Source organism: Corvus moneduloides, chromosome 10 (genome assembly GCF_009650955.1).
Source record: "Corvus moneduloides isolate bCorMon1 chromosome 10, bCorMon1.pri, whole genome shotgun sequence".
Lineage (NCBI taxonomy): Eukaryota > Metazoa > Chordata > Aves > Passeriformes > Corvidae > Corvus > Corvus moneduloides.
The window spans coordinates 24603315-24621543 of record NC_045485.1 but is presented as its reverse complement, the minus strand read 5'-3'; the positions used below and the strand labels follow the sequence as shown (position 1 = coordinate 24621543).

At 41.3% G+C, this 18229-nt stretch overlaps 1 protein-coding gene across 1 annotated transcript in view; it reads left to right on the top strand.

Moving 5' to 3' along the window:
• Positions 1-17677, top strand: part of SERPINI1 (serpin family I member 1) — a 44660-nt gene extending 26983 nt beyond the window's left edge. Inside the window, exons 4-9 of the mRNA XM_032119016.1 lie at positions 1086-1280; positions 2085-2289; positions 9280-9377; positions 14265-14351; positions 15560-15649; positions 16912-17677. Of these exons, the coding sequence (XP_031974907.1) occupies positions 1086-1280; positions 2085-2289; positions 9280-9377; positions 14265-14351; positions 15560-15649; positions 16912-16988 (752 nt within the window). The 3' untranslated portion in view covers positions 16989-17677. The remainder of the gene's footprint in view (positions 1-1085; positions 1281-2084; positions 2290-9279; positions 9378-14264; positions 14352-15559; positions 15650-16911) is intronic.
• Positions 17678-18229: the final 552 nt, after the last annotated feature.

Here is an 18229-nt window from a genome sequence, read left to right as displayed (position 1 = left end):
GTACCAAATAGAAATCTGGAAGTGTTTTCCTTCTTAATGTTTCCCTTTTGTTTTTTTCCAACTCCAAGTGAGTATTGGTCACACCTCCCTCCTTAGAACATTCAAGATAAAATGAAATACAAACAGCAACCCGGAAGAAATCCAGCCCTGTGATACACAAATTTAACACCAGTTAGTCAGGATCACATGCTCCAGAAAGCAGAATTAATTTGTTTTTTAAACCATGGATTCAGGAGTAATAATCAGACCAAGGAATGTGTTTATTTTAACACTTTGCATTGCAATGTCAGCTAAAAGTAGAAGTGAGCTAGAAAGCTGTCTGAAGGAGGCTGCTCTTGAAGAACAGTGACAGATCTGGTCAGTGCACCCAGTTTACCAAACTGGAAATGATTTTTGGTGAAATGCAAGGCATTTGAGATGAGCTACAGCAGGTACCAGACTGCATTCTGATGTAAATGACTTCTTTAGGAGCAGGAGCAAAGCAGCTGCCATGCTCAGCTGCCGTACCTCCCATGAATAGAGCAGATGCTAGATGGTTTTCCTCTTTTGCTTTTCAAGAGCTAATGTCACTGCAACAAATGCTGGGAATTTATGTGGATTTTTGATGCTTAGTCCTGGCTTTGAATTCAACAGAACATCACTGAAGCTCCTTCAGGGCTGTCCCAGGTGAAGCTGCAATGGGTGCACTTAGACCCTTTAAATCAAGCATCCAGTTAAGCACTTCTTTGGATTGGAGCCAACGTTTGTACAAACTCTAACCTTAAGATGAAAGTGCTGAACTGTTTCATAGCAGCAGGGTAAACATTCCATTTGTGACCCTTTTTCCACATGGCTTCCTTGTAGGGTATATTTAGTAGTGATCAAGAAACAGTTGCCTAACATGTACTTGATGGAAGGGTTTACACACCTACACTGTGATTTAGGTTTACAAAACACTGGTACTTTAATTGGAGATTTAATGAAACATCTGAATTGGAAATTACATGTTAACACTGCTTTTTATTTTCTTGCATTTTTCTAGCTGCCTTAAGTTTGGATTTAATGCTCACACTGACATGCAGACTGACAGCTGGGTTTCTTTTTAGGTATGATCAAAGATTTTGTGTCTTCAAGAGACTTTGGTGCTCTAACTCATTTGGCTCTCATCAATGCAATCTACTTTAAAGGCAACTGGAAGTCACAGTTCAGACCTGAAAATACCAGAACTTTTTCTTTCACTAAAGATGATGAAAGTGAAGTGCAGATTCCAATGATGTACCAACAGGGAGAGTTCTACTACGGTGAGTTAGACCTGTAGCAATTTAAAGCTACTAAATCTTCACTTAATGGGTTTGTTGCAGTAATATCCATTTGTACTGTTGTCTCTTCTTCCGCCTTTAGTTTTAATTGTGAATTTTTAATGTGCTGTTTGCCCAAAGAAGGGACTCAGAGCTTCGTGTTTTTTCCTAATGTGTGTATTCTAACTGGTAGCAGCATTTATAATGACCTGCTTGGTGCCACAGGATGGCTTTCAGAATGTTTATCCATTTAAGCTCTTCACAATTCTTGAGCTAGTTGTGCTTATCACAAAAATAATTTTCTTGTGCTGTGCTAAACATTCAAATGAATAATGTTTGTTCATTACTGTTGGACTGGTAAAATAGAGGTTCTTTGAACAGCAGAACTAATGATCATTTTTAGTTGGAGTTTGAGCTCCAAGTAGGTTCTAAAGGGTCTGGCACTGGCAGCATTTTGCTCAGTCTCACCACTGAAAAATTCTCTCTCCTGAATAAAAAACTTCTCCCCATTTCCCTGAAAGTCTCAGCAGCCTTAAATTTTATGTTCTTCTCTGTCCTACCAGTGAAAGTTATGTCACAGAACTGTGATTATCTACAAACTGTGTGGTAGCTTGAGCTTGTATTCTTTAAGAAACCAAATGTAAGCCTCAAATTCTGTGATGAAGAAGCCAATATAAATTTTATGTAGAATAAAGAGGGTCATTTTAAACTCCAGTATGTAGTAAATGCTGCCTAGAATTAGGCCTATTTACACTAAAGACAAAAGAAAACACTTCCAGCAGGGTTTCTGTTGTTTTCCTCCTCTAGGAGAGTTCAGTGATGGCTCCAACGAAGCAGGAGGGATCTACCAGGTCCTGGAAATACCCTATGAGGGGGATGAGATCAGCATGATGATCGTCCTGTCCAGGCAGGAAGTTCCACTGGCCACACTGGAACCACTGGTCAAGGCCTCCTTGATTAATGAATGGGCTAATTCAGTGAAGAAGCAAAAAGTGGAAGTGTATTTGCCAAGGTGAGAGCGTGTTCTCGTGTCTCTGGAAGGGTGAATTGCATCTGAATTGATGGAGGAGCAGAGTGGGGAAAGCTTGAACAACCTGCTCAAGCCTGGAGTGATGCAGCTCCCACAGGAGGGTGGCTTTGACAGCAAGGCCTGGGGGGATGCAGTGCAGAGTGATGGTTATTTCAGCATCCCACCAGCACTGCTTTTGCATCCCTTTCAGAGGAGAGTGCTCTGGAAAGGAAAGTTTCCTCGTCAGGAGTACACATCCACTCGGAATGGTGCTCAGGGTATTGCAGAACTCATTATGGATAAGTTCCGTTCAGACAGGAGCCACAGAAATATTGGAAGTCTGAACTACCAAGTGTTTCATTTAGGTGCTAATTAGGTTTCTATGTGCCGCTATTTTAAGAAGTTCTAGTGGTGTATGTCTGTGTAGATACAAATGGTTGAGTGGTGAGGGGTAATTCCAGTCAATTTTGGGTTGGTTTTTTTTCCCAGCTGTAGTAAGTGCTGCTTTTTCTCCTGAGAGCAGCAATAGAATAACAAGACATCACTACCAGAAGGGCTGCAACTGCTGTCAGTCCATTTGCAGACACAGGTTGTGCACTCAGTGCAGATTTGCCCACATACAGCACTTAGGATCTTTCCTGGAATCCTGCTTCATCCACGTTCAGATGTTTGTCATGCCTGTGCTCTGCCTGGCTTGGCAGCAGAGTTGTTTACTACTAAATGTCACTAATAATGTACAGCTGGATCACACTGTCCTTCAAGTGATTCATGATAATTTCGTGGAAGTGTTTATGTAACAATAGGGCCCATCTCTGAAAGGGATCACTTCTACTTGTTCTGTTTTTGTAGCACGGTGCAGCGGATACATGGCTGCAGAAAAAATAAATTCAAGTGAATCCTTTAATCATCAAAACAGTTCTTTGTTTTCAGGTGACTTGGAGATCTGAGCTTGTTCCATTTCACAGGTTAAGACTCCCTGCAGTCCATCAGCTCCTGTTCCAAAGCAAAGACCAGCAGCTGACTGCAGCTGAGCAAACAAGGCTAGCCAGGATAAATTAGGCTGAGATGGACTGGTGCTGTCAGTGTGCCCTGATCCCAAATTGAAATGGAATCCACTTCTCTGTAGAGCTTAAAGGCAGAGTGGTGAAGGACCAGCAGCATTTTGGCGCTGTTTTTCACCCCCCATAGATAGTTTCTCTCTTACTTTAAGTCCCAGTTCCTTTGAAGGAGCAGGAAGAGCAGCAAAGAGCTGCATTTCAGGTTTCATACAAACTGAACCTACTGTACACTGTTCCTGGGATTTGTTTCTTGTTTTTCTCCTGGAGCTTCAGGTCCCAGGGGCCTCAGTGAGTCCACTAAGACACATGGGAGGGGAGTTTTCTCTGAGGCTGCTTTTCCTGCAGGCTTGGGAAAACCTTACCTAGACGTTAATGAGAAGTGAAAGATGGGCATTCTTCCATCCTTAAGCTTTCCTTTTATACCTGCAGCAGCAGCCTGAACTCCAGGTGCTGAAGCTGGGCATCTTCTCTCCAAGAATTTCTAGAGTGGGAGATCCACAACAGGAGTCTCTCTCCATTGATTATGGAGAGAATCTGTGAAAACCAGCTTCCATATTTGTGTCTTGGGTATCCGAACACATGAATGGCATTGAAAATGCATTAATTATGTTTCTGACTTGGATTCAGTTTATAGTGGTGATTTGGGGTTTTGTTTGCAGAGACTCCAGGGTTCTCTGGAGCCAGGTTCTCAGATGGGAATTTGAAGCCTGGGGTTTGTGTGATCATAAAATGTCCGTATTTATTCTGCCCTCAGGCTGCTTGGTTCTTATCTGGAACCTCAAAAAACGTGATAAACACCTGCAAATTAAGGCAATACTGAGGCAAACCAGGTAGAAACAGGTGCCAATCACCTTCAGTATTTTCAGATTATAAAAGATAACTATCCTGAGCTTGGAATTCTGTATAGGAATACTGCAGTCTCCTGGCAAAAAAATCCAGAGATGAATTGCATGCTCCCAAGGTGTTGGGTTTCCATTAGGGATTCAGAGGTGATCTACAGGATTTTGTCAATGCTCTAAATAAACACTTTATAAATATTTGATGCTGTGACTCAGAAGAGCATGTTATGAAATGTGGCCTCCAGGCTCTGTCCACTGAGAAATTGAAAGCAGCAGTGGAATAAAATTAAATTTTTATATCTTGAAAGATGCTATCCAATTATAAAGTGAACATTTTTTAAACTTATACATTTGTAATGGGACTGAATGACTTGCCGAAGCAGAGTTAATCACAACTTTGCAATTTCTGTCTGCATTATCTGTGTGCAAATGAAATTGTGTATTATTCCTCTTTAATAGCAAAGGAGAGATTTGTACAGAATTGTTAAATTATACTTCCTCGTTTTCATTTCCAAATCATTGTTTTCAGCTTAACCCAGACTAAAATGATCAACATTTTAATCCACTTTTTGCATAGGAGTGAAACAGACCATGAATCTAATTTACAAAGCTGTCTCTCCAACATAAATTACTTGAAGAGCATGGGAGGAACTGGTACCTAACAGTGGTGCTACAGTTTGCAGATCTCCTCTTAAGGATTGTTCCAGTGTGCCCAGATCTCTATAACAACCTTCTTGCTTTTTTGTGCATTTAAAATACCTTAAAAATCTTTAGACGGTGCTGAAATGGTAAGTGGTGTTAGCTGAAGATTGTTTTCTTTGAAAGAAAAAACAACAAATACCAAAAACACCCCATAAAACCCAACAGAAATCCAAACCCAAATGAAAGAAAACCCTTGAGCATTCTGGTTTTACTTTTTAACCTGCTGTCTTAACTCCCTTTTTGATGAGAAATGGGCCAGTGCTGATTGTCCTTGAGATACAACCACAAAAGAGGCACAAAACTGTCCCACTGGAATACATACCCACCCAACTCCTGCAGGTTTAGCCCTGGAAAGAAGGATCTTGCCAGAGAAAGACCCACAACCTGCTTTACTTACCCTGCCCACAGCAGCTGACTGGGGGTTTTGGTTAGTTTTTGCTGTTAGTGGGGTTTTTTTTTTGCTCTCTTGCTTGTTTGTTATGAGTATGAAATCCTGTGGGCTGGTTCTAGCACCTCGGGACAACCTGGCTGAAATTCCAACCAGAATGCTGGAATTGATAGCAGCTGGCAGCTTGGCACTGGAGGCTGGGTACAAACAGTGCTTCAGTCCCCAGGGCCTGTTGTCCAGGCAAGAATATTGATGCCAAGCAATGCAGCCATTCCTCTCTTTGCCTTTCTTTCTGCGGGATTTCATCTATTAGAACCACTCTGAAAACCTGGAATTTTCTTGCTTCGGTTCACTCAGAACCCTGAGGAATTTTTGAAATGATGGTGTTTGGGATGAATCACTCCAGGCTCTAGTTCCCTTCTCCTGGATGAGTAGACCCTGTACCCTCATCCTCGGCTCTGCAGATCCTGAGCATCGAAAAGTCACAGAAAATGCAGTGTTTTAAGAGTTGCATGACACCATACAAGATGAACACATCTTTTTTTTCCTGTCTTAGAAGGCTCTAAAATAGAAGAAGGATGGCCTGATGTGGAATGTTAATGCTTAACTACAGAATGTCAGTGACATAAATGCATCACTTTATTCTAATGCTTGTGCAAGTTTTAAATTTCATTAAAATGTCCTGGTTCTCTACTAAAATCCCCAGAGAACTGCTGGTTTCTCAATCTAATCTTCTCTTCAGTGTCTGTTTCTCAGACTTCCCTTTGTGGTTTTTAAAGTTCTCAGTTGAGAGCTTTACTATTCCAGGATTTTTGATACTGAAGTATTTAAATCAGTTTTTCAGAGTATTTTTAGCATCAGGAGCACCTAAAAGATTGTGGGGGAAATCAAATACAACCATCTGGTTCATTATATGCAACAAGCAGTGCAAATAACCAAGTGTCAGGGGTAGTGTGGTGTAGCTCAACATTCCCAAAGTCTGGAGGTGCAGCAGATGTCTGGGAAATGAGATGGAATGTCAGCTCTGTGTTCTAGGTTGTCAGCTTTGATTTTGAATACCATCATCACTGTCTGTAAGGAGTGCACAGAAATCCAAATCTGGCTGAGGGGTAACTCCTGCTGAATGTTTATGTCAAACTGCAGGGCCTGAAATTAAATTTCCAAGTGTGAAGCTGCCCTGTTACTTTTGAGAAGAGGCTGGTTCTGATGTCAGCTAAAATATTGGCAATCTCATTAATAATTGATCTGTAACTCTCACTGCTTTTCAGAGCATGTGGGAAAGGAGGGAGATGCTGTTGGGAGTGGGGTTTTACCACAGGACAGAACTCAAGGAGGAGAGAAGGGAAGTAATGAGTTTTATTTTCATAAAGGGATTGTTTGATATTTATACAGCTGATGGGCTATTTTTGGTCTCTTTTGTTGGTCATAAAAAGCAGATACTGGACAGCCTTTCACTCATCCACCTGCTCAGGATTTGCCTTTCCAGAGGTTCCAGGCAGGGATGGAGCCTCTATCTCCAGTCCTTCCCACAGGCATTCTTTGGCATTATAACCAAGCAGTTTGCTTTCCCTTTCCTCAAAGCCATGTTCAGTGAGGCTTTCCAAGTTTATTTTTTCCCTAAACCTCTCCCAAGCCTCCCCCTTGATCAGTATGCAGGAGCATCCTGTGCCACAGTTGCTTTCTGGGTCACTTTGCATCAACGAGCAGATGTGTGTTTGCTGTCTAATGGTCCTGAAACTTAAACCCACCTGATTTCCATTGTGGCTTATACTCTGCAGTTGGAAAGAGATGCTTCTTTGCAGTTATTTTTCTTATTTTTACCTCAAAGTTAGCTTTCCATGCAGACTTTACTTGCTACTTTCTTATCCTGATATTCCTTACTAATGTGACAGTGCTAGCTCCCACCTAAATTGTGTTGAAAGCTTGATGCATTTAATATTGGGGTGGAATAAAAGCCAAAAAGGGAAGCAGACAGCACTGAAATTTTTATAAAATGCATTTTAACATTCATGTGTCTTTTCTGTAAAGTAGGTACAGTTGGAAGTGGTTTTCAAAACGTTTTAATGTAAATATAACATAGACATATTTCTGAGTTTATTTTCTCTAAACTCACTCAATGTGCACAGGCAGGACCTCTGTCCTGGACTGTAGGAACTCTAGCATTGGGAATCGAGTCTCAATTCATCCTTTTTAGGGTTTTTACCAAAGTCTCTACAACAGATCTGAACGTATTTTACAAGGGTGTTGTGAGAGTAAAACTGGTTTTAGTTTTGGAGCCTAAAGGTCAGGGAAATTTGATTGAATGAGCAACTTGCAGACTTGTTACCACAGTAACTGATGCAGAATATGCCAAATATCATCAGAAGCTTCCTCTGGTACTTGAATCCTTGTTGGTCTCTTCTGATTCTTTTGACAACTTCCAAGGCAATAAAATCACAAGAATCAGTTCCCATGTTTTTATTCCATGCACGCCCTGGAATTGTTCTGGACCGGGTGCATGAACACTGCTGATGCCACCAGTGATTTATCAGTCCTGATCTATCTCCAGATCCTATTTTCAGTCCTAAAATTCTTCTCTGGATAATGATGATTCTGGATAATATCCATTCCACCACAGATTTTTGGCTTCTAGTGGCATTTATAAGTTCATTATGAAAGTAGATTTTGTACTGGATTTTTTTCAGGTTTGTGTAAGTGAGGAAGATCCACTTGACTCTTATCCAGTTCTATTTTGATGTCCAGATGATTCTTTTTGATGTCCAGATGATTCTTTTTCGAGCTGCCAAGGCTGCTGCCTGCCAAGGTGTTGGACATCTCAGCTCTTCATCACCTGTGCCCTGCCCAGAGCTCTGGACTTTCACCTGGAAAGAACATGTTGTTCTTCCATGGAGTTGGGGAAGTTTAATCCTAAAAAAGGAGATTGCACAGAAGCACATTTTACTTGGTTCTGGCACTTACTTGCCCCATCACCAAGCACTGAGGTGTGTCTGTGTCTGACTCAATGGCTGGAGAAACCACAACAGCATCCTACAGACCCTGTTTTGTGTTGGGCAGTTACAGCCAGCCCTGTCAGCATATTGTAAATCACTAATAATTCATTTGGTCATTCCCCAGAGCACCCATAACTCACCCCAACAAGCATTTATAGTCACTCTCATGTGTTTATCTGTAGACATCTGGCATTTTCTGCTAGGGGCTGCCATTACTACTACTTTTCTGCCATATTTCTGTGTTTCTCCAGCTGCCCAGTCTCTTTCTGGCCACACATAAAGGTCTCTTTTTGTTTTACTGACACCAGGCATAGCTTTTACAATGTTTGAAAATCAGTCTGTAAACAGAACAAGCTTTTGCCCAAAATTTTGCCCTCAGGGTAGATCTCAGTTTGTCCTTACAAAACACTAACCCAGCCTAGAACAAGGCTTTTGCCAGGTTATACTTGTTGGTGCATTTACACTAACAACTCTTTGTTTTCCCTGCCCTTTACTCACAATCAAAACCCAATTACAATTGTGCCACCACACTAATTAGAAGCTGAATCAGAAATGCTTCATCTTCAGAGCTGCTGGCCTTTGCTTATACTATCAAAGTAAAAATGGAGTATCTTTCTTACTCCTCCTTTGCCTGCAGCTCTCTGGGAAGTTCTGCTGTCGTTTGCCTCATTTGATATTCTGTTCTAGTATCTGTACAATTAAATTCAGGTTTTAGAGAAAACCTCTTGTGTAAAAAGTAAGCATTTCCTTTAGCTGCTGCATAATTTTGCACTGCAGTTTTATGGGCAGGGGCTGCACACACCATTAGCATATTTTTGATTGCTTCTGTGTTAGAAAAAATCCAGCTGTGAGTAAACTCATTTGTTTATAAGCATTTTTTTGGAAGGTGTCACTAGCACTGGAGCTCCTACTTTGCATTATTTATCTTGGTGTTTTTACCTAGAAAATTTAATCTTCTAATAACAGTAAGTAGTGCTTACATCTGGTTTTTTGTAATTTTCTCTTCCATTCTCCAGGTTCACAGTAGAACAGGAAATTGATCTGAAGGATGTCTGGAGAGGTCTGGGAATTACAGAGCTGTTCAGCAGCAGTGCTGACCTCACTGCCATGTCTGGTAAGAACTTCTTGTCTCTCCAGGTAGATGAGGAAATACATTTTTCACCTGGGAAAGTTCACTCTGAGTGTTTCAGAAGTGGCTCTCGTTAGGAATGGAGACAAAGTGTGATCCCCTGCAGGAGGCAGCTGCACGTTGGAGCGGTGCATGGCTGCAGTGCCTGGCTGCCAGATGGGAGTCACCCCCAAGGGCTCATCCTGTGTCTCCAGTGCTGCTTGTTCCCAGCACTAGGAGCATTAAGCTGTTGCACAATTAGTTCCTCTCCCCAGATCCCTGGAAGCAGCACAGGGAAGAAGAGGTTGGAGATAAAGGCAGTTTAATCACAAATGCCCCCTGCCTGTTGCAATATGTTGTCAACACTTAATTTTCAGAAGTCGAAATAGCCAATAACTTTAAAAAATGAGGTGGAAATGAGATGTTTATGCTTTTAATACCTCCTAAAGCTGTTCACAGAGTCACAGAATAGTTTGGATTAGAAGAGACCTTAAAGACCATCTCATCCCAACCATGAGCAGGGACACTTCCACTATCCCAGGTTGCTCCAAGCACCATCCAGCCTGGCCTTGGACACTTCTAGGGATGGGGCAGCCACAGCTTCTCTGTATTGAAGTAGCACACTGCTACCTGTGTGGTTTTGGGGGTATTTTAGGTCCGTGTGTGACTCCCCAGCCATGCAGGTAGGTCCTTAGCTGGTGGGAAATTCCTGTTCTTCATTGTCTGTCCCCAGGACAAGCACACCTGTGTGCCTTAGTCAGAACACTGGTAATAAAGAAGGTAATCAAACCTTCCTCCCACATTTACAGAGGAATGTTTGTGATGATCCTTTAATTTTTGCTAAGTTTGAAACACTCTTTATAGTGTATCACATAGCTTATTCCACTGGTTTTCCACTTCCACTTTTCCAGTGAAACTGGGGGGAAAGCTAGCTTTAGCTAATATGAAAAGAGTTGAAATAAATGAAAAACCCTTTTTCAAAGAAACAGCATTTTTCTGAAGAAAAGCACCCTCAATTTCTCTGCCACCTCAAAGAAAAGTCAGCTTCCCACTAAAATCTGGTCTATTTATAGGAGATTATTTACTTGAGAAAAAGCACAAAGGAGAATGGGAAATGCACAGGAAACCACAAAGGCAGCACCTGGCTTTTATTTAGTTGCATGTAAAATTCATTTATGTTTCAGGGACATGTATTTATCAAGAGGCAGGAAGAATCACGTGCTTGTGTCTTAATCCCTGTGACTACTGATTTGTTTAAAGTTTTATATTTCTGACAACTGTACTGTACAAAATCAAAATACCACATTCTGTATGACTGAATTAACTCCTCTGCCATTTAAAGATTTACTTGTTATTTAAGTATAGAGCAGTGTATGGAGAAAATTCATGAGTTTTACTGTAACCTCTCTGCTTTTTACTGAAAAGAGGCTGTCACCTGGGCATGGAAAGGTTATTTGTAAATTAAGAATTAAAAAATGGTTTTGAAGTAAGATCCTTAATGAGAACCCCACTGTTGATGCTGTGGAAATGAAGTTTTAAGTAATTAAAATACAAAATATGTTTCCTGTTTCTAATTTTTCATAATGTAAAATCCAGATGGAGGAAGGAAAAATAAGTCATGAAGAGAAATTGTTTAAAGCTGACTTTTACAGACACCTGGATTGGGTATCAGGTGGCAAGGAAGTGAAAGTTGGAAGTCTATGTGCACGTCAGGGTCAGCCCCCTGGAAAATCTGGCATTTCATGAAGCCTTAAATACAGACATTTCAACAGAATCTTTAACTGGACACTTAATTTAGGTAAATATAAATCAAATTAAATCTGAAGAGATTTTTGAGAAATTTGGTTGCATTTAAAAATCCTCTCCTCCTCCTGTCCTGTTGCTTTGGCATTGCTGTCAGGGAAAGTCGCCTGCAATTCCAACAGCAGCCCTAATCCTGTCATCAGATCCAGGCAGATTGGTGAGCTCAGCAAAATTCTGTGTGGCTTTAGTGGATGCAAACCAAATTGCAGGATTATTTTTCAATATTCAGAATTTTTTGCTTTTTCCCTTCAATCTGAGAAATGGAACCAGAAGGACCAGCTTTACCTTCTGGATTGTCTAGATTCTGAGCAACCAAAGAGAGAGTGTTAATCCAGGTGCACTTTTCAAATGTTACTCCCTTGCAGAAATTAAGTTTTTTGACAATTACCACAGGTGAGTAGGAGGACATTCCTGTTTGGCTGTCAGCTGACTCTCACTTTCAGAAAGGACTTTGACAGTATTCACTTGCATCTGATTCCATCAGGTGTCCAAAATAATCTCGGAACAACTTCTGCTACTTGGGATTTTATCACTTACACAGCACATAAATTTGCTGCTTGAGTGTTTTACCACCACTCAAGACTTAGCACTGAACTAATTTCAATACTAAAAGTCCCCTTTCTCCTTCAGATGATTATAATATTTCTGGCTGGTTTATAGAGTCTTAAAAGCAGCAAGGTGACCTGTGTGACAGTGAGCAATGAGGTGATCTCAGTGACTTCCTTCACAATACAGAGTGGTTAGAAGAGCATCAGTTCAGTAAATAGCTCTTGGAAGTTTTGACTGACGTCCATGTAATTTTTCTGGGACAGCCTAAGCAAGAAGAGCCAATAAACCCACATGATATCTTTTTTTTAAAAAATGAGACTTGCAGAGCAGCCAGTTGGCAGCTGAGTGGGAGTTTGCAGACATATGGAGAGTAGTGACAAATGGAGTGTGATGCCAGCGGAGTCGTGTTCATTAGGGGGCAGCTCCAGCTCCCTCCCCCATGGGTCAGCCCTGGCTCCTGCACAAAGCTGGAACTTTGGCACCAAATCCCCAGGGAACTTCCCTGAGATGTTAATCTGGATGGTTCTTAGGGAAATCCACATTCAAAGAAGCTCCTAGAGAGAAATAATGTGATGGGAGAAGCTCAGGTGAGCCCCACCTTGTCCCCTGTGAAAGCCATAAGGGAATTGGATTGTCCTGAGGAGATGGGTGTGGTATGGGAGCATTGCAGCCAGGGATGTGAGAGTCAAACCCTGGATCAAGGAAAAGGCTGCCTGGACTCTCAGGGACAACATTATGCTTTCATTTGAAAATAGATTCATTCACTGCAGGGAGAGATGAATGAGAAGGATGTGATAGTAGCAGTATAAAGAGAAGAATCTAGAGAAGGTAATTTGGGATGTGGAATTGCTCTTTTCATCATCCAAGGACAAAGATATCCAATGAAGTGAAAGGCAACAAATGGAAAACAAATAGAATGTGCTTCTCTCATGAAAAACTTAACCACAGGGATCTTTGCTGTGTGTTCCTTGAGATTGGCAGGACTGAGAAAAATGAAATTGCTCCAGAGCAATCAGGACTCTCATGCTATGTTGAACAAAGGCACTCTGTGTATAGAGACTTGGGTTAGGGTAAAAGGCATGTGCTGGGTGAGAGGATGTTTTTCTCTTGTCAGTTGTGCTGCAGTTTTCATCTGTAGGGCTTTTTGAATCTTCTTCTGAAGCAACAATTCCAAGCTGGTGCAGTGGGCTGGATTGACTGGGTGTACTGGTCTCATCTGCAGTGGCACTTTTTGTGTTCCTGTCAACTTTAAAAGTTGGTTTTATTACTCAGATCCTGAAAGCATTCACAAGTAGACAAACTTCTACAGCTGATGGCAAATGTTAGCAGTGTTTGTGCTGTCAGAATTAGGGGCTCTCGGCTCATCAGGTGGAGACCAAACTTCTGAGGTGCTATTTCTTATCAGAAACATACTATGGGGTTCCATAAGCACCACCAAACTGTACAAAATAAAGCATTGGGAGCAAAAATGTGGAGTATTTCTGTGAATGTTACAGGGCACAGGATTGGGCTTCAGTGCTGGAGTAATAAAGAATTTATTGAAATACGTGATTAGGCTAAGTGGGCATTTCCTTGTCATTGAACATAAAAATGTATTTGGCTTTAAGATTTTTGCTTAATGTTAAAGACAAGTAGGTGCTGCATGTCCCAAGTTTTAAAGGAACAGGGTGGAAACTTGATGCCAGCTTTACTGAAGGCTGGGGACTGAAGTCTAGAACTGGTACAAGTTTTAGCAGCCTCATCTATGTTTTATTACACACAGCCCCAGAGGGGATGATTTGGGGCTTTTGCTGGTGTGATTGAAGTGCAGCAGCTGAACTGGGAGGTTTAATTCAGTGCTGAGTGTACAGAGCAGCAAATGAGATCTGCTGGGGAAAGACTTTTTCAACTGCTGCTCCTCGTGGCTTTGCTTTCTTTGGCATTACAACTACTGAGTATTCGAGTAGAGCTGATCCTTCAGCATCTGACATAAAGCAATGAAACATGCACTGACTTCAGCAGGAGCAGGCTCGGACTGAAATTAAAATACTGACAAAGAAGGATGGAAAACAAACAAGATTGAAAAAAAAATAACTCTGTGGTGGTTTTTGCAATAAATATTTATCTTCAGCTTCTTGTAAATAAAATAGAAGAAGAAAGAAAAGACCTCATGTTCCTGGAGGAAGTCTGTGTTGTACCTAGTGCAGAAATGAAATTTTTTTTTTATGTCTAAGTATTTGCCTATAATGTCATAATCTTTTTTCCCCACTAATTGTATTTAAAAATCTTGTGTCCCTCTCTTTTATCCTCTCTGCTATACTGGTGCTCTGGGCAGTCCTGAGCTATTTTAATAGTCATGGTGCAGGAGAGCACTACAAATTGGAGTGAGGCAAATGGGGCTGTTAAAAGGTATTGGCAGAAGGTGTTTTAATGCAAGAAAGCTCTTCTCCTTCCCTACCTGCTGTATTATAGTGTTGGGTTTGGCAGTGTTTGGGGTGGGTTTTTTAAATGCTTCAATCTTATTGTTGAGCCACTTGAAATATGTTCCCTTTCCCTCTGCAGATAACAAGGAGCTTTACCTTGCAAAGGCATTTCACAAGGCATTTCTAGAAGTTAATGAGGAAGGATCAGAAGCTGCTGCTGCCTCAGGTACCTGACTGAAAAGCAGAATTAAATCAAATGTCTGGTTATTCTGTGCTAATTAATTTTTTACAACTGATTTGCTGTACAGCCAGGAAAGCTAAATAGCAAGTAGCATGGAGACAGAGCATAGCAAGTGTGCTGCTTGCAGAAGAGAATTCTGAAAATGAGAAGTGTTGGCATTTTTGTAACATGTTTTACAAAGAATTTTGAGCATCCTCTGAAAAACCTGTTCTTTATTTTCTTTCTGTCAGGAGAGTACAGACTGCAATTTATGTTTCCTTTATGGAACTTGAACATTCATCATTTTTCACCTGCTAATTGAGATGGTCAGAGGCATTTGATCCAGGAGAGTTAGAAAGAGATGAGGGTTGTTGCAGCTGCATTTTAATCAGCTCATATTTGGAGACACAAGATGGGAAGTGTTGAATTTACAACCAGAGCTGTCCCCTGTTACTGCTGGGGGCAGGTGCTTGGTTTACATGATTGTCACATGAAAATAAGTTACATTTGTTGCCAATGTATGTCATCAGGTGATTTCCAATTGCCTCTGTCAGTCTTTGAGGAAAGGAGGAATTACTTGCCAGGTCTGGATTGAATTGTTCCATTAACATGGGCAGAGATTACTGGCATGCTCCAGTCTTCATGAACAGTGAAAATTTAGAAGTAAATGAAACACTGGGAATTAGTAATAATATCCTGGAGAAATCCATGCATCTCCAAATAAAAATAACAAAGGGGCAAATTCTGCCTGACTCACAGTTAATTTTACCTTCAGCCTCTGCATTATTTAAAAACTCCAGCCAAATGCTGCAGGATCAGCCCATTTAATTTTTGCATATTCCATAGTTATTAAGGGTTCCCTTTCCCTCTCCACTGCAGGCTGGGAGCTGTGTAAAACAGGCCAGCAGTGCTGGTTAATGCAGTGCACCCTCCCTGTGTGAGTGAGCAGGAGTCATAACTCCTCTGAAGGTTCTGGACCTTAAAATTTATATGCTGCTCCCTCAGCCTGGCATATTGCAGCACTCTGCATTGTTAATAATTCTTAAAGCCAGAATAGGTAATTACTCTGCAGGTCTCTTTCCTTTTCAATTAATATTTTCCTGCTATTTTTTGAGGTTGAGTGTGGGACTTCAGTGGCCACACAAATGTCTCTGCTGAGAGCAGGAGAATGGGCAGAGCTGTGTAATGAGTTGCCTGTGTTCTCTTTCCTCTAGGAATGATTGCCATCAGCAGAATGGCAGTGCTCTATCCCCAAGTTATAGTGGACCATCCCTTCTTCTTTTTGGTCAGAAACAGAAGAACAGGTGAGAGAATATTGCAGACTTCTCTGAGTGTTTCACAGCACATCCTCAAGTGGTCAAAGGAAAATTGCAGGTTTTGACCAATGGACTGGGCTTGTATTATGAATTTTCCTTAGTTTGTTTTAAAGTACCCAGTGTTGGAAAGACTCACCTCTTCTATGTCCCTGAATCTTTCTCCAAATAAAATACCAAAATCTGACGTAACCCTGAAAAACATTCACAGAAAAGAAAAATTCCCCATTTTTGTTGTGAGAACAGTGTTACTGCCCTGAGCATCCATAATCATTGCATTCCCTGAGAGCTTGGCTGCAGTCAGACCAGTGAAATATGTTCCCAGTAGCAAATGATTTGCATAATGGAGGGCCATTACAGTTGTGAATAACTCTGTTGTGCTCTCCAAGTGCTCAGTGGCAGGTGAGGGATGAGAGCAGCACTCACCAGCAAAAGGGGCAAGGATTAAGTAATTCCTTAGTCTCATATTTGTAATTTGCTGTAATGATGTGGATGTGACTGGGTGATAAAGCATTGCTGTGCACCCACAGAGCTTTTTATGGGTCTGTGTTTGTGATCCCACCACAGGATCAGTGTTTACTAAAACATTTAGTGGCAGTGATGCTTAATCTGGTTAGGTAGAGTCACTTGTGGGACTTCACTCAAAGCAGAGCACTGAACAAGCTACTGAGAAGAGAGTAAACTTCATCCCAGCTGGAACTAGGCCAGCAAGGCAGGATACCAAGTCTTAGGGGTTTTTTAACCATGATAAATTGAGTATTCTTACTGTTGTAGACACACTGGGCAGAAAATATATCTGGAGGAGGGTATGTCTCCTTTATTGCTACTCAATATCCAAAAATCTCCCCAAAAAGAAAAGTTCAAATCAGGACAGAGTAGAACTTGGTCACTTTGGGGCACTTCCTAACATTGCACAGGCCTTGTTGCATGTAGAAAGAGGAGTTGCCAACAACTATAGTTAAAACCTCACAGCTTGTTACTAATCTGGAAATCTGAGGCTGGAAACCTTTTGAAAAAATCCTGTTGGTTGTCCTTCTTCTCCAGACAAGCCCAAGGGCTCAGGTTTGGTTGCTGTCTTCCAACAGGGCTCTTGAGCCATGTCCTGGTACCAAGCTCCAGGATGTTTGATCCTATAAAAATCATACAGCACTGCTCTAGAGGTTATTGCTGGTATTCATCATTTTAGAACCTCAGCTTCTCCTCCTGGTTCTGACATCTTTCCCTGCCTTCCTCCTTTCCTACTTTCTCCACAGGTACCGTGTTATTCATGGGAAGGGTAATGCACCCTGAGGCAATGAATTCAAGTGGCCATGACTTTGAGAAGCTTTAACTGCCACCAGCTACCAAAAGGAGATAAGCACATAAAGTTCGAAGTTAATATATTTAAGGTTTGCTGTGTTTTCCCCCAAGATACTGTTTCAAAATGCTTTCGGATCTAACTGTGTGCAAGTCAGTTCCCAGAGGAAAGCTTACAGTATTAAAGTAATGGTTCTGTTTCTGTCATTGTGATTGCTGTGTCCTTAAAATAAAGTTGTGTACATGTCAACAACTGTTTCTTGTTCTAGTGAGTTGTAAAGCAGAAAACTGCAAATCCATTATTTGTAATTTTTTTACAGTCCAAAGACTGACTTGATCAATGAGACAGGAGCAGAATGTGTGCAGCTCTGAATAATGCAAATGGCAAAGCTTGGTGGGCATTTCTAGAGCTGAGGAAGCACATGTGGACACTGTGATCTCATCCTGTCCCTGGCAGAGCAGGGCACGGCCTGTGCTGCACTGCTTGGTCAGAGAAAATGGAACAAACCGAGTGGATTTGATTCTCTGAGTGTGGTAGACTTTGTGTGAACTCTCCCACGTGATTCTCAAGTGCTGCTTTTCTGGATGCTCCTGCATGTGACTCTGCCACTGACCTCCCCTAAGTGTTGATGCCAATAAAATCTGATCGCATGAATATTTGAGACCTGTCAGTGTAGAAAGCTCTGTGTGTGACTGAAGTAAAAGAGTTCAGTAGTAATGGCATTTGTGTGGACACATTTTTTCTCCCCCACAGCAATTCTACTCTTCAGTATCTCATTTCAGGGCTCTAGAATGTTCTTTCTCAAAAAAACCTACCCCAGCTTAATTTTAAGTGTCTAAAAATGTTCTATTCATAAATAAATGTCTAAAGGAACAACATAATCCTTTCCATTTCCTAACTTCTTGAGAATAGACTTACAGAGAGGAGAAATGGCATGGAGCACAAGTAAATATTAGCAGGGGAATTAGTTGCTGCTTCCATTTGGAAGAGGAGGAGCAGCACCTGTTGTCAGCAGAGAGACATATAATTATTTCCTCCTCCATTGTGCAAAATACAAAAAGAACAGAGGTTATTAAAAGGTGAGAGGATAGGAGAAAAGGAGGGAGAAGCTCCTTTGAAGCAGATCATAAATACAAACCTTTGGATAATAAATGGGTTTTTCTCAGTCAATAGGAGTTTTATCTGTGGAATTCTATGGGAACAGATGCATTTTGGCTGAAGTACAGTTACAGGCTTCCCTGGCATTCACTCACTTCAGAACAGCAGAGATGCTG